The sequence below is a fragment of the Euprymna scolopes genome, chromosome 3, assembly GCF_053919585.1.
Source record: "Euprymna scolopes isolate OS-2025 chromosome 3, ASM5391958v1, whole genome shotgun sequence".
Classification (NCBI taxonomy): Eukaryota; Metazoa; Mollusca; class Cephalopoda; order Sepiida; family Sepiolidae; genus Euprymna; species Euprymna scolopes.
The window spans coordinates 117,620,279-117,637,647 of record NC_136484.1 but is presented as its reverse complement, the minus strand read 5'-3'; the positions used below and the strand labels follow the sequence as shown (position 1 = coordinate 117,637,647).

Genomic DNA, 17,369 nt, shown 5'->3' with positions numbered 1-17,369 from the left:
ATATATTTACAGACAGATATTTATTTTAAGAGGAAGAATAACATTTGTTACCGAAACAGTAGCAGAAACTTGCAATGAAGCGAGCGACTAGCAGAAGATATTGTCGTTTGGAAGAAACTGCTTACATTGCAGACATGTATATAATTAAGTTTATCAGATGTTTTAACTTGTGGAGTATTTCATTCCAGTTTACAGATAATGTTTGGTAACCAGGAGAAAATACGCACCATTTCGGAGCCTACCTTTCATTGTAAACTTATATATAATAACATTTGTCGTTTATTTTTTAAACTTTTTTCTTAAGGGGCAATCCATTCTGGTCTACATATAATGTTGGGTCGTCAGGAGAGAATACACACCGTTTCGGTGCTAACTTTAATACTTTATACTATTATTAACAGTAGAATGATGTTAATAATGTCATGAAATTTATATAAGTTCAGCCGCATGTTCGGGTTTAAAAGAGTCTTCGACTGAACTGCCTCAGGATTGGCCCCTCCCTCCTCGTGGGTACACAAGCCAGACAAAGAGGTAGATATGAGTAAAGAAGTGAATGACGAGAGATATGCTCGAGATACTAACAGATATACTGTAGTCATCAATACTCTAGACCAATGGTTCTCAATCGGGGTCTATGTGGACCCCCATGGTACATGTAACGTTAATATCGGTTCAGTCTTCCTTCAAGATAAACTGTTGATATATGTTCTTTGGTTTTCTTTGCATTACTGAAAAATAAAATAAGCTATAAGGGTTCACCAAAATACATTAAAAAGAAAGTCATGATTAAAAAAAGGTTGAGAACCATTGCTCTAGACAGAAACTAATCCGAAATTCAAAAGGCGGAAGGGGGGGGGGGTGATCATTGTTGTTGAGCGAAGCTTACATAGAGCCCACAGAGTTCGTTTCCTTCAGAATTAATTTTACATAACGTTCTTCTCATTTGCCGTAACTATTCGTTATACAAGATTATACGGGTTTACGCCTTTACACACAGATCAGCAAGCCCCAGCGATTGTGTGTTTTGTTACACGAACACCTGAAACTGCCCAGGTCATCGATTTGGCAGTTTCAAAATATCATCGTAAAGATATGGTGGCCGTTTAAAGCCTGCAGCACACAAGACTATGAAATTTTCATTTTAAGCCAACATTAAATATTTCACGCATTTTACAATGTACAAATGTTCTGCAACATAAATAATTGATCTCCAAGAAAAACCAATAGCGTATTTAAAACCAATAAATTCCAGGTAGAAGTATCGCCCTACCCGCTTCTTATCGTAGCAAGGTTAGGCATGAAGCGAGTTTAATGTTGGATTAAAATTCAGCTCTCCTGAGCGTGCAGTTTGGAAGGATACAAAAATAACGGAGAACGAACATTCTGCATTGGCCAGAATGAGCGTATCAGGCGACTTACTCTAAAATCAAATATGACTGAAGAGAGTCTTAGACTTGTTATGAATAGAAACAAACTCAACGAAACATTAGTTTTCGAATTGTGCCCGATCCAGGCCTAAAACTTATGGTACTATGTTGATTTAACCTGATTCTCTGTAACATTATTAATAAAAATAAATGTTATGCTCTTAACTAATTGAGCTCTGTCGGATTTTTTCTACCAAACAAAAACAAAATTGTGTGTGTGTGTGTGTGTGTGTGTTCCTTGCGAATTACTTTTTTTTGTTGTTTTTTTAAATATTCAATTTAAATAGTCAAATTATTATCTGACAATACCCCCCCCCAAAGGAGGATGTAATGCCTGAAAGCTAACACCTTTGGCCATACCTCCTTTCAACAAAACAGGGTCTGATGATTCAGGACATACACCCTAAGTTACCAGAATGATGGTATAGCGATCCACAGTTGTCATGACAACTGGTCGGAACCAGACCACCGGAACCAACAGGTTCTGGTTGATATATTAACACTATGATTACAACGTTTATTTCCCAATTTACAGTAAACAGTTGGGTTGGTTTTTGTCTAACGACACATCAACCTTTGCGGTCATTTAATGATTTTTTAAAACCTTTTTGAAACAATAATGTACGACCTTAATAGCAAATGTTACATAGCCCACTACACAATTCAGGTCATTAGCTTTCCAACGAGCCTTCATTTGTTAAATTCTGGTCAATAGTCGCTGAGATTTCGAACTTATAAAAGTTTTCTAAATTTTTCTAACTGCTTTACTATTGCAGACGAATCCTTAGAAAGGCAGTTGTAAAGTGGCTAGTGTGATAACATGCCGCCAATTAGCAAGCGTTAAATTAGGTGCTTGTTTGAATATGTCTTTGTTTAGCTAACTCGTTAGTTGGGTGATTAGTAGTTGATTATTCGTCCATCTTGCATGGCGGTAAAAGACGTCCATCTACCCATTATGAGAAAGTGTGAAGCGTAAAACTTTTCAAAGCTTGATAAAAAGAAACATTGAAAACATAGAATGTATCGTAAAAAGGAATTGAAAGGAGAATTCTGTTTAACATTTAAAAGCTAATATTTAGAGTGAAGTGTTAAAGAGAAAATGTGTACAACAAAGGGAATTCAATGTGTAGGTCTGTTATTGTATTTATGCTTTGCTGAGTTTGAGCTTGAGAAGAGAGGGTCGACTATGAATATAATTATCGGTAGGTTAGCATTTATCAACCTGTGATTTCCACAAAGTTACTCGGTGTGTCCGACAGATGACTGGAAGAGCCAAAAACTGTCGACAAGTAGTTTTATGGATATTAAAACATTTTTCCAATGTATTACTTAATGAATTTCAGTGGTCCTCGCCATTCTTAACATGGCGAGGGGTGGTGTAACAATTTGTGCTTTTTTTTTTTTTTTTTTTTGTAATAAGGCTCTCCCGGCTGTTTCCAGTTCTTCCAGTCATCTGCCAGACACACCCGAGTAACTTTGTGAAAATCGCAGGTCGATAAATGCAGAAGCGCCACTTATATTTTGAAAGTTGCATATTACAAAGGCATGATATTAGAAGTAGGAGTTATAGTTAAGATTGTTCGCTATACTTAACTTCCGGTTTCTGATCCGCAGACGAGACGACGGAGACCAGTAAGATATGGTCTCTTCTTATTAATAACTAGCCTAGGTGCCCTGCGTTGCGCGGATGGTTGGAGGTGTGTGTTGAGCAAAAAAAAAAAAAAAAGTGGTAGTAGGCAGACAGGCTCGCAAAGGAGGAAAAGAACGCAGAGAAAAGAAAAAAATTTTAAATGACGTCGCCAAACCGGAATGGACGAATGTTTCAATGTCCTTTTGGAGGGTCAATCGAAAAGTGGGGACGACTTTCGAAAATATCAGCGAAAAAAAGCGACTCCTCCCTGTAGAAAAGTGCTTAGTTGAGGGTGAAAGAATTAATGTTTTTAGTCAATTTTTCGATATTTGTTATCCGAAGGGTCGGGCTTCAAAACGATACTGACCTCGTGAAAATCCGTCACCCCTGTCGAACGTTTTAGGCATACATACATACATTTAAACAGACAGGTGAGATTTTTATAGATTATCTTCCTCTCAACGTGTAAGCCTTCCTTCTTTCCCCATGTTAAGAATGGTTTTCTTACCCAATTGATCATGTCTAAAGTAAAGTTGCCAACAAAGGTGGTATGTGTGTGTGTATATATATATATATATATATATTAAATATTGAAATGCTCATATCTATGGTTCTATTGGGTGAAACTACATGAAAATTTGCAGGCTTTTTGAAAATTATAATAGTGATCTATTGTTAAAAATTTTATGACAGTTGGTAAAAAAGAACCTATATTTTCAAACCAATAAAATATGCCTATATTTGTATATATAGTGTCCTGGCATGCAGCTTCGATTTTGCTGCTTTGGTTGTCTTCCCTACATTTGTCGGTTTTGCTGATTCGGTTATGTGTCTTTACCTTTTTTGTTAGGTTTGTATGCTTCTTTTCAAAGTTTGTGCGTGTCAGTGTGTCCACCAAGAAACTGTTTAAATTGGAATCGACTAATTCACATAGGCTCAAAGGAGGATCCGTTTGGAACAAACAAGGATCCTTCCCATTAAAAATTTCACACATACATGTGAGTTAAGTTTATTTTTATTATTATTTTAGTTTGGGATCTCACGTTAGAGCTAATGTCGGTGAGCAATTGATTTGAGTGATAAGTTCTGTACGATTACCACTCGGACTTAAGGTCATTAACAACAAAGTTTAGTGAATTGCTGTAAAAAGTTAGAATGATTCAGAAATGGGAGTGGGGAATAATTTTACAGTAAATTTATGTACAAAATTGATCGTCATGGGGTTCAATGTGTTCACACGTAATCGCCTAAAAAATGTCCTTTTGGAGGGTCGGTGATTTAGAAGAGGGTGTACATTTATAATTTTTTTTAAGCCATTCTTACTTTTAATCTATCATTTATTTGATTGCTTGATGGTTTTCCAGAATAGCCAACAAAATAAAAAATGGGTGAAAAAATAAATATACAACAAATGAATGTTGCCAAAGGCAAGATAAGTTACTTTTCTCATTACCTGGATAAGGTTTTTTTGGTGTGTGTTTTTATTTTAAAGTGTTTTTAACTTAAAAACAAAAGGTAGTGTAAAGCTTGTCTAGTTAGAGCGTAAAACAAAATGGTCTTATTCGTACCAAAGTCGAGGCTCGATAATCATTGAAAAATCGAAAATTAAATAAAATGCTTACTGGTAAAACAGTACATTTTCACACGATTGGTAATTTATTGGGCGTGTTTCCCTGATTTTTTTAAATCTAATTTTCGATTTTTAGATGATTATCGATGCTATAATGAAATTACCATTTTGTTTTTCGTTCTCACTCACTAGGCTTTACACTACCTTTTTTGTTTTTGAGCATAAAAACAAATAAATAATTAAACACACCTAGAAATAATTTAAATGAAGTTTTTTTGCTAAATTGTTAGGAGGGGGGCAGCTTCCTTTTCCTATGTTAAAATGTTTAGTTTTTCCTAATCTAAAAAAAAAAAAAAAAAAAAAAACGGAGATGCAACCGGAAGTTTGGTGGAAACTTGAATTGTTTGGAATTGTTACATATTGCATTATGAATTATCTATTGTTCCTCCACTAATTTTTTTCATAAATTTTTATGCACGTCACTGTTTATAAAATTATTTTGGTACTTCTAACACTTTATCGCCGAAACTGGAGACGCCATTTTATTTCATGCATCTGCAGTTTAAATGCAAGGGAGAAATCATTATTTTAAACTATGACCGAAGGATGAATAAATGACAAAATTAAACTGGAGAACGATTGCTTCCGGAAAGAATGAATTAACCTAAAATTAACATTTATTATTTTATTTAATGTTTAAAATTATTTGTTCGAAAAAAAAAAAAAAAAGAAGTTTTTTATAAAAATCCAATATTACTTTAACTACAAAATTGTTTTATTAAAATTATATTTGCTTACGCAAACTTTTCAATAAATGCTTTTACAATTATATTTTGATAAATTCTTATACAATAAATGTTTTTGGCGCTCGCCCACTTTAAACAATTATGAATATGTCATTTCATTTTCTGTTTTTAATAAAAAAAAAAAAAAAAAAAAGAAAAGTTTAATGAAAAACTTTCCCATTTTCACTAATTTAATCAAATTTCCAATTAAACAATTACGGATATATGTTCTCTGTCACTTTCTTTATTTACTTTTTTTCATAGTTCTTTCCCGAAGTTTAATGTTTTTGTTATTTTTAACTTTGGCCATAGTTTAAAATATTGATTTCTCCCTTGGATTTGGAAAGCAGGTGCGTGAAATAAAATGGCGTCTTCAATTTCGGCGATAAAGTGTAGAAGCACCAATTATTTAATGTAGACAACTTCTGAAACATTCAATCCATGCGTATTTATTAAATAATATTTAAAAACGAAAAAGGACTTTATATTCGACAGTTTAAATGCTTATAAGTTGAAAGGTCGCGATCTTTTTTTTTTGTTAAAAGTATTAAAATTGTTAGCGGACTTGACCGAGCTTGTCCCCCCCCCCCGCCCCCTATATTTTTTTTCGTCTTTTTTTTTTTTTTCAATTTTTTCAGCGGGTGTTTATCGAATGGCCACTCGTCTACCAGATTATTAAAAAAAAAAAAAAAAATGAAAAATCAGTGTTTAAATATTTGTAGGGGTGCTCAGTTTCTAATCCAACGTTTTAGTAAATCGATCACCCATTTTAGAACCACTCGAGGCTTTTATGCCAACTTTCGCGAATTTAGCTTTTTTTGAATTTCGCTTTCTTCGATCATTTTATATACATTTTTAAATGTCATTACCCGATATTTACAAAGATTTTGCTCCGACGATATTTTTTTATTTTTTTTGAATACGCATTCTTCAAATTGTATCACCCGACATTTACAATCTAAGGGCAATGCATGTGCGCTATTACCAACTAAATACTTACCTTTTAAAAGCGTTGGTTTTTAGGGATGTTCGGGTTTGCATTTTGTGTTTTCACTGGTTGCCACGTTTGTTTTCACGCGCATTCAATTTTTGGAGAAAAAAAAGACGAAAATTAAAAATATGTAAACGACGAGGGGGGGGTTAAGCTACTTCATGTTCACCAAATTAACTTTTTTTACGAAGAAACCGCAATGCATTCTGGGAAATTTCGTAATTGTAAAGTTTTAAAAATATAGTTTTATTTTACGCTCTTCGATTTGTTAGTTTAATAAATATTTGGTCAATAAGGAATAAATGCGCACACAAACAAGTTGTGTTATTAATATCGATTGGAAAGGAAACGGGTAGATGTTATCAAAATATTCTTCGATTTACCTTTTCTTTTTCTCGGTGCTCGAAAATTGACGGATTAAAGGGGGGGGGGTACGTGGTCTCTTGACTGACCTTATATATTCGCGCTCCCCGAAAGTAGTTTTCTCCTGTATATAAACGAGCCTAGATTTTTTTATTGGTAAATATAGGCATTCACCCCCCCCCCTTAAAATCAAAGATAACCTACAACAAACTTCTTTTGATCTTCCCCCGACCAAATCAATAAATAAAAGTTACTTAAAATTCGATTTTTACACGAGTCCCATTATTCGATATTTATAAAGTTTAGTTTTTTGTCTCGATGATTTTTTTTTTTTTCGTTTATTTAATTTTTTGTTTAAAAAGCAACTTTATGCTTATGCTTGTAATAAATAAATAAATAAAATAAAATCTTCTCTGTATAAGAACCGCGTTCCTTCTTGACCGCGGCAGGAGGAAGGGGTATCCATTAAAACCATAGAAAATAGGGAAACTATAAAATAAGACAAGGGGACACCCGACCGCCCCCCCCCCAATTTCCACGCACCGACTTCTACTTTTTCTCCTGCTACTACTTGCATTATGAAACAAAGACGACAGTCGAAGGGAGACGAAACAAACACAACCACCGCCATCGTAGTAGCAGTGGTAGTTCATTCAATCGTCTTCCACCAAGTGTTCAATATTTATTCCGGCTTCCTGGAATCGTTCTTGGAATTTCTACGGGTAGTCGCGTCCTTCTATTCCTGCCTTTTCTTTCTGGAGTTTTCACAATATGGATTTACTTACGGAATCGATGGATCAGTTTTTGAGTGACACAATCGAACATCCTTTTTAGTTTCAGTTTGTGGAGTATTTTAATCCTGTTTATGATCTGAGATCCCTAAAAAGCTGACAAATCCCTGTCAAAAAAAGGGGGAGCCTTTTTTTTTTTTGTTTGTCTATTGGTTTAGTTTAAAGTTCTGTAATCTTTTTTTTCTTCGGATCATTGTTCCCATTTTATTTTTTTCAGTCAGTAACTAGAAATTCCAATCCGATCAATTTTTGTGGAGTTTACAAACAAATAGCGATTTCAATTAATGCGTTTATTTATTTGCTTTGTGCTGTTTTGTTGTTGCTGGTATGTTGGGTTCGATCTATTACAGCTGCTATAATGGTTGAGGTTGTTGTCGTCATTATTAGAATTTAAGGAAGAATAGCAGAAAATGGACAATAACAAATATTAATAATAATAGCAAAACCTGTTTTTATCGTTACTTTGGTGCTTATATTTTTTTAATAGTATTTTCAAGTTAAATTCAAGTTTCATGGTATTTTTTCTTTATTGTTAGGTGAAAGTAGAGAATAATTGCCAAACACCCATCCCTCCCCATGTTAAGAATGACTTTCTAAATAATAACGTTATTATTTAAGCACGGTAACGTGAGCGCATATGCATAAGTGCCGTTACTGTTTGTTATTTACACTTATTCACAATGCAATTATTTAACTGAATCTAATCAGTATTTTGCGTATTTAAGGATGTAAAAAAAAAAAAAAAATCCCTAAACAATGTTTAGTAAACATTCTAATCTCATTTATAAAAACTAACTTGCTGGAGTCTTCGGGCTTACATCAGAGTGTAGTAAGGTTCCGTTTCGGACTAGAGGGTCGTCTTTCCAGGCAGTGCTTTCCATCTTTGGAAGATGGGGTTAGTTTGTTTCCGGTTGCCTGAGCCCCATTCCACTTTACTGGGAAATGCAGACGGAACCTGATTACGACATAACATCTAAAGAATCCCCTTTGAACCGACTTCGTGTCACATATCCTCTCTTTATGCGGGAACGAGTAAATAAATAAATAAAACTAACTGATGACAACGTTCATAGATCGATCCATTTTAAAAAGGTGAAATAAATAAATTATCTGAAATAGACAACATTGTTCAATATCTTGTCACTGCTGCTACTACAGCCCACGTGTCTAAATAAAGTTCTCTCTCTCGGTGTTATTTAAACCGCATAAAAGAAATGATGCGGCTAACTCGCCACAAAAGTATGTTTCTTTAATCTTCAGTGTATTTAAATAACATTACCAGCCTTACTTAATATTAAGGGATACTAAAATGCTAACAAGGAGGACAGAGGGAGCAGGATTGTACGCAAATTGAAAATTTTCTGTTTGTTTGTGGTGAACAGATTGAAAGTTTGTTTTTGAACTTTAAATTTTTTCCTAAATGACAGACATGGAATGCTTTTGCGGATCTGCTCACCATAACAGAGAAAGAAAGAGAAAGGTATATTTAAAAGGAAACCTTTTTCTTTTACGGCTTAAAGAAGTGATTGAATTTTAAAATCGAATATTTTAAAATCGAATATTTTTATTTTTTTAAATTTATTCTTAAGTAAAAAAAAAAAAATCTGAAGTAATATTACATCAAATTTTTATTTTTTTATTTTTTTTTTTTAGACAATTTTTAGAAATTTTAAACAATCAACTCCAAACAATTTTTTCTTTTCACCCAAGAAAAAATGTGATTTTTGTTTAAACCTATTTAAATAGCTAAATTTGCCAATTTTGTTTATTTGGGTTAGTAGCCGTTGTAGTTATGTATAATTAGATGATCTCATCTGGCGTTGCCCGGGATTCTAAACTTTCATTTTCGTTTCCCGTTTGAAAAAAATAATTTAATGTATAAGATACGCAAACCCGAAAAAAAAAAAAAAAAAACAAATAAACCCACAACAAAAAACACGAAGTTATCCCATAATTGTCTCAATATAGAAAATAGAATAAAATTATTTTCTAAATAAAACTTTTAAATTCATTTTACTTTTACGCTATTGCGTTTTTTATTTCAATATATATTCTAAGAATACCAATTAGAAAAAAAAAATAATAATACGTAAGCGCGAGAAACAGACACGTGCAGACGTGCAGTGAGTGCACGTTGTTTGTATTGCAGTTTTATTAATATAAATTTTATGTGCACGAACTAACTTCTCCCTTTTTATTTTTGTGTATGAAGCCACAACCAAATACCTTTCATTTCCGGTTAATCAAATCAGCTGTTCATTTTTTATTTTAATATTATTCCTCTTCTAGTCATTTGCTAAAAATAGGCCAGCACCTGCAGACGAAAAGTAAGTTGTTACACACTTATGTTTTCAAGTGACGACATTTAAGTCGTTTTTCTTGACACGCACCGATTCCCCCACCCCTCCTCCTCCATCTCGACTCCCTTTCGCATCTAAAAGACACAAAAATATCTTAAAAACCGGGGTTATTAGCTGCGGTAGGAGCACGTGCGTTTGGCGACAACAAACCTCAATCACTTCATATCCCTTAACGTGATTCTAATTTTCATCATTATTATTATTAGCACCAGTGCTTGCTATCCTTCTCTTCATTCAGAAATTCTCTTTTACCTCCAAACCTTTTCACTACCCCCAATTTCTTTACACCCACCCCTCCTCGATTACTGTCCAGCCCCTTTTGACTCAAATGGCCATTTTCACCCAACTGAAGCAACGACAACCCCCACCATTATTCATCCAAATAGAAAAAAAAGTCCTTTCAGCAAATTCACGACCCACAATAACAATCGTACCAGGACGTGACAGTTTACTACACTGGCCAGGCAATGTCCTTCGTATGCGATATTATTAACAACTGGTGCGATATTAAGTAGAAATATATATATATATATATATATATATATATATATATATATATATATATATATATATATATATATATATATAATCCTTACTATGGCTGACTTGTGTTTTTACCTAGACAAGTCTTGGTCCCTTCTTTGTAATATTTCTGCTGGCAGAAAGTGGAAGGTAAGTTCTGTTCATTTATCACTTGTATCTGTGGTGTTATTGTAATTCCATTTTTTTTTATCACTGTTTAATGATAAAAAAAATGAAATTATTTTATTTTACTACCAGTAAAATTGTCACTTTTTTTTGTACTTGTCCAGAATTCACACTAAAAAAAAAAAAAAAAACAATACAGAAAAGTCTTTATGATAGCAAAAATAAATAATTTTTTTTTGTATATATTCTGTATTAAATTACAAATTAAATGGATTTTGGAATGTGACATTTTCTATTCGGTAACGGACTGGCACGTACCTCCAAATATTTCTCTGTATTTTTCTTTTGTTAATTAGGTTGAATTCTGGACAGTAACCTTTTTATTTATTTTTAATTAAAATTCTGAACCTTTCATTTAAGAATCTTAATTTTTCCACGTATCTGATAGCGTGCGACGTTCGTTTCTGTCAACTTTTGGTGTTTATTAAGAGAGACGACAGTTTGATTTTGTGCGTGGTTTTAAGCAAAAACGGTACTTACTTGTCATGTCGAAAATAGGAATATATCCAAAAATTCACCAAGTAGAAAATTATAGTTAAAAATAATTTTTACGGAAAATTGGGTGAAATTGCATTTTCCCTAGATGTGAACACCTTGAAGATTGCTAATTCAGGGGACATATTTATCTCTTTTCTCCACATTAATGGCTTCCGAAATTTGTAACTTATAGCGATGGACTTTTTTTTTTCTTCTAAAAACAATAGCAATTGTTCTACTTTTATTTTTCGTAATTTTTGGCTATATTAATATTTTCGACATGACTATTACGTAAGTACTGTTGTTTTGCTTAAAATGACATTTAAAAAATCGATCTATCTTAACAAGCACCCCTTTTTTTTAAAAAGATTTTTTTTATTTACGAAAATTTACAAAGACAGGTTGCCCTTTTTGTTATCCTTAGTAGAGTTCTACCAAAGAATAAAAAAAAATATATTTTTATGCTTTTCTTCAATCCTCATATAAACTTTACCGAAAACTGTTATTCGTTAATAATTATTTTTCTACCTCATCGTTTTCCGTAATTTTTTTATATGATACTATTTACGATATGACAATTACGTATGTACCATTTTGTTTTACTTGAAATTCAATATTTCGAATTTTATTCGTTCAATATAGAAGCACCAAAAGTTATTGTAGGTCGTTTAGCTTTTAACGGATTTTTTTAAAGTTTTTGTTTATAAACCAGTTTGAATTACTTAGTAATTCCAGGTTCATAATTAAACTATTTTTTTTTATTCTAATTAAAAACATAAGTTATATTTGTAAATAATTAAATAAAATGGTGAAAAATAAATTTTGAAAAGAAAAAGCTGGTCTAAAATATAAAGTATAGTTAACAACCGAGAAATTCACACCCCCAAAATACAACAAAAAACTTTAACCAAACGCATTAAAAATATCATTTTCTACTGACCCAAACCCGTATACTTTTAAAGTGTGGAAACTAGATGTAAGATTTATCTCCGAATTTGTTGTTAAGTTGACTTTATCGAAACGCACAAAAAATTGGCAGTCGATTTTTTTAAAATATTTATTTATTTAAATTTAATTTTTAGATGGTTGCTTTAAAGAAATAACTTACTCCACTAGTGACCATATGCCTAATGAGGGGGGGGGGTAAACTCTGATTAAGGATTAATGGTAATTATACAAAAACTTGACAAGTTTCAGAACACTTAAAATATACAAGCCAGTAGAAAATTAAATTTTAATGCGTTTGGTAAAAGTTATTTGTGTGCATAGATTCGGTTTCTCGCCTGTTCTGTTCACTATACTCATGATTTTTTTTTTTTTTTTTTTTTAATGGTTTATACACCCCCTCCCCACTAGTGTCGGGTTTGATCGTTTGTTCGAATTTCATGAAGATTAACATTCACATGTTTAAAGGATTTTTATTATTTACTCGCTAGGAGGACAACTTATGTTGAGTGACAACAAATATCCCAAGATTTCCAATACTGTCCACCTCTTTTGATAACGCAAATTCATTTGCAAAGGTTATCGCAACAGACGCTTACCACTGAATTATCGTTAGAAGCGACCGTAGATCTTCACTGGAATTTGGGTGGCAACAAGTCTCCCCAAGGTCCCAGTTCTCTTTGCACTCATCCAACGGTGGTCTGGATAGTGCTTTCTCTCCTCGGTCTTTCCATCCTCCTTGATCCTCCTCACTTATTTGGTGTGGCGTCAGTTTACGCACACAAAAAGGGGGACGCATGGGAGTACCTTACAATTAAACAGTTTGTTTTCAGGATTCCATGTGATGTTCCTTTGTATTTTACATTTGTAGCTGTTTCTGTGTCCAGTTTGTGTCTGTAGTCTTTATGTAGTGTTAGTCTCTGCATTCAAAGGTTTTCCTTAATATTTCTAGTTTTCATTGTTACTATCCGTTGTATCTTCTCAGCCATCCCTCCGATTCAATCTTCTTTTTTCAAAGTTTTTCGTTATTGTTCGAAGCTCTCCTGCTATTAGTGTTGTACTCTTGAATTTCTTCATTTGCCAGACCCTTTTTTTTTTTTAACTTTCTGGCCAATTCCATGTATTTGCTCCGCTTCTCCGTCTCCTTGATCTTCACTCTGTGGTCTGCTGGTACGGCAAAATCTACAATCTGGCAGAACTTAACTATTATGACATCCGGTCCTCTTGCTTAAATGGGTTTATCCGCTTATATATCCACGCTCCATAGAATCTTATGACTTCCATTTCCCAGTACTGCTACCGGCGTGTGCTTGTATCATTTGTTTGAGAGTTCAAGAGGCAATTCTTTGCATAAATGTCAGTGTACTGCCTTCCCCACTTGATCGTGTCTATTGTTTATGTTCTTTTGGTTAGTTTGCTGCATTCACTTAGGTGGTTTGTTTTGTCTCTTTGTCCAGGGAGTCTGCATTTGCTGTTTTCTTGTGCCTTGTCGATCCTTGTTTGATGGGGTTGGTTCTAATCACGTCATTTTCTGCGGCTGTTATTAGGGATTCATTTTCCCTGTGTAGGTTTCCTTTTTGTAGCTATTTCTAAACGTTTTTGTTAGTTTAATCATGTGTAATCCAATCGTCCATGTAGCTGTTTCTCTTCCCATTTTTCTTTCCTATTCTTTTTTTTTTTTATCTTGTTTGTTTCTTCAGTGTCTCTTGCTGCGGTAATTATTCTTCGGTATTCTGCATTATGTATTTTTTTTTTTTTTTTCGTATTAATATTCGTACCGCTTTACAGCGCGTCGTAGATAAGTTCGTCGGTAGGTAGTAATAACAGTATAATCGCTCTATCAATGACTAAACTAGACCGCCGCATTTTCTTTGCTTTTCCATGAGGACATGTCAACCTGAGTGATCAATGATTGGTCCGGGGGCGGCGAAATTTACCGCTTTACGAGCGAAAGGTAAAAAAAAAAAAAAAAAAAAATCAACGCAAGATTCGCTTAAAGGTAATTCCCCAATTTACAGATATTAAGTTTGGCTATGTTTATTGCATTGCGTATTAGTTCAAAACAACTTATCTCTGCATATATAAAGTTATGTGTACGTGGGAGTAAACTCCAAGGTAATCATTATTATTGGCGACATAAATTATCTATAATATAAATCTCACCTGTCCGTTTAAATTGCATGTATGTATGTAACTTTCGACAGAGGCGACGGATTTTCACGAGATCGGCATCGTTTTTAAGCCTAACCCTTCGGACGACAAATATCGAAAAATTGGCCCAAAACATTAATTACTTCACCCTCAACTGAACCCTTTTTTACAGGGAGGGCTCGCGTTTTTCGCCGATATTTTCCAGTCATCCCCTCTTTTCGATTGTCTAGCCTTAATTTAAGCCTACGTCACTTCCGGTTTGGCGATGGGCTCAACAGCAAAAACGTCATGTTTTTTTGTTGTTGTTGTTGGTTTTTGTTTTTTTTTCTCACGTTCTTTTCCTCCTTCGCAGTACGGGTTCCAGCCTTCCTGCCTACTACCACTTTTTTTGTTGTTTGTTTTGCTAAACATACACCTCCAAACATCCGGGCAACACCGGGCACCAAGGCTATTTCAAAAGAAATACCGTTGGGAATTTGTGTGAGTGGTTTACTTTTTCGTTGGTTGGTGATCTATTTATGTTAAAAACAAATCATTAATGGAAGTTATAATCCTTTTAACTTCCATAAATATCGGTTCTGAGCAATGTGGCCATTTTAATGAGTATAAACTTCTATTTGTTAATTCAAATATTTCCGATTTGCATGAAATTTGATCCACGATTAATAGACACCTAATAATCAAGTTTCTTTAAACGCTTTGAGTTTAAGCCTTTAATAAAAGTAATTTTTCTATAATTTAGTGGAGTTTTATCAAAAGTAGAATCAGGATTCTAGACACCACGTTTAATATTGATTTAAAACTCCATAAGTGACGACACGGTCATCCTGGAACGGATATTCTACTAGTAAATAAAAAATAAAATGATTGGTGCGTTTTTTTTTGTTTTTTTTTTAATATTTTAATATTTTTTGTATTAACAATTAAAGAAAAAAAATCTTTCTTTTTTTTTTTTTTGTAATGTAAAAAAAACAAACAAAAACATCCCAAAATATGGCCATTACACTAAGAACGAAGACGATCAACCGTAAAACTGACAACGTAAGTGTGGACATACACATATAAAGTTATTTAGTCCTTCTCCATATTTTATAACATTCTCGAAGTTGTGCCATGGAAATGTTGATAATTCCAAAATTCATTTATCTGATCCAGGTTGAAATTGTGTGTGTGAGTTACTGCTATTAAAGAGCTTTTCGACCATGGCCGAACTTTTCAAACTCATGCTGGACTTCATTGGCTACAATATAGACCAAGTGGCGAGTCTCTGTTAAGTTAATGTTAAAAAGAGACTTTAGCCTTTTCCTTAATTTTGACCTAGATATCTCAAACAAGTTCTAAGTTAGACCATGACTGATACTGATATTTTGTCGAAGTTTGGTGACGATTGATGAAGCGATGTAGACGCTAGGCTATTCACAAACTGTTACAAATTCAACCGAAAACATAACCTCCGTCGCGGAAGTGTATGAAGTATACTAGGCACCGCCAAAAATGGCCGCAAAATCAAGTTGTTGTTGTTTTTTAAAACTAAATTACATTTATTAAAATCCATTATTTCTGAGTAACTTTTTTTTTCCAGAAAGATAAAACCCTGAATTTTATCATATAGAAAACAGAATAATGTAAAACTTTTTCTACTATTTTTAATTCAATTTTAAATGTTAAATTTTCCCAAAAAGTTAACAATTGATATTTTTTGTCTTGCACAAAAAACGTACTTAAATATTTAAAAAAAAGGGTTTTTGAAATAATTTATTTATTCATTTATTGTCTAACTAAGATTTAGAATGATTTTCTAAAAGAATATGCAAAAATATTATAATATAAGTACCTGAATTTCAAATAATTCCACTTATTCATATAGGTAACCAGATATTTCGCGTCGCCGTAGAGTTCAGATCGACTCTGTTTACGTTTTCTTTTGATGAGACGAAAACTATGGAAGACCAAACAGGCCAAAAAAACTTATTTTTCAGTGACGAAAATTTCAATGTATTATTAAGCTGAGGCTGTCCAGTACCAGATGGGTGACCATTTGTATGAGTTTGGTTTTTAATGTGTATGTGTGTGGGGGCCAGGCTCCCCAAAATGGGGGGAGGGGGCAATTTAAAGCAGAATAAAAAAAAAAATTATTTCAGCGCGTTTGGTCCACCGTAGTCGAAAGGCGGCAAACGTTTTCAAACGAGATCGAAAAAAATTATGCTATTTTTAACACAAAGGGCACAATATTTATCGAATTTTTTTTTTTGTATCGATTATTCAAAGCATGCTCTGTTTAATAATGGTCATGCATTATTCGGCTCGCTAAAAAAAAATTGTTAATTTATTTATCAAAAATTTTAAAATGGCTTTTTTCGTATAAATATAAAAAAAAATTTTTTTTTGTTTTGCTTAACTTAAATTAATTATTTTACTTAACATATTCACCAAATTTCACACTTCAAAACTCAAAAGCGGGATAATTAAACACAATCGAAGTTCTGATATTCAGACGTCAAAATAAGGTATGCAAACAATTTTTTTTTTTTAATCTATAATTCTGTCCCTTACAACAACACAATATGTTTTGTTCAGTTTCAGATGATTATTTTAAGCATATTTGTTCCCACTTCAAAACAAGGGGGGTTTTGTAAGCAAAAAAATATATATATATAAATATCGTTTATGAAAAATAAGTACACTGTTATAAAGTTCATTCTTCTCCTAATAATCGCTGAAAATTTCGTATTGATCGGATAATTACCTGATTTTTGGTAGATTTTTAAAAAGACGGTCCGTCAAAAAGTACTGACCTGCCCCCCCCCCCCAGTTTTGGCGGTGCCTAAAGTATACGTTTTTCGGTTAATGTTACGTTGATTTTTTTTTTATAATTTAATAAAAATAAAATCAATATGCAAATCAGGATTTTATTATTCAAAAGAAAGTTTTGAATTAATTCCAAAATGAGTCAACCAATAAAACACACCCGGACTTTATACTTGTGAACAAGGAAATTACTTATTTAATGTTGGGAGGAGAGAGAGGGGATACCGATATTTTTTGACACGCATAGTACGGCTGTAAAGAAGAAACAAACGAATAAATACGGGAATTCCCCACCTGTATGGGTGCTGAACAGGATTCAGGTTCGACTGCAAATCCGATTATTAAGATTGTCTGATCTTTTTA

At 33.2% G+C, this 17,369-nt stretch overlaps 1 protein-coding gene across 5 annotated transcripts in view; it reads left to right on the top strand.

The window, feature by feature from the left end:
* Window positions 1–17,369, top strand: part of LOC145258202 (rho GTPase-activating protein 7-like) — a 671,840-nt gene that overhangs the window by 295,074 nt on the left and 359,397 nt on the right. The window contains exon 1 of one of the 5 annotated variants that reach the window (XM_080116141.1): window positions 846–9,037. The exons of 3 other annotated variants lie outside the window; for them this stretch is intronic. In XM_080116141.1, coding sequence (XP_079972267.1) covers window positions 8,978–9,037 — 60 coding nt within the window. In that variant the 5' untranslated portion in view covers window positions 846–8,977. Of the gene's footprint in view, window positions 1–845; window positions 9,038–10,499; window positions 10,590–17,369 lie in introns of those variants that run through there. One more of the 5 variants, XM_080116136.1, reaches the window with a different exon arrangement.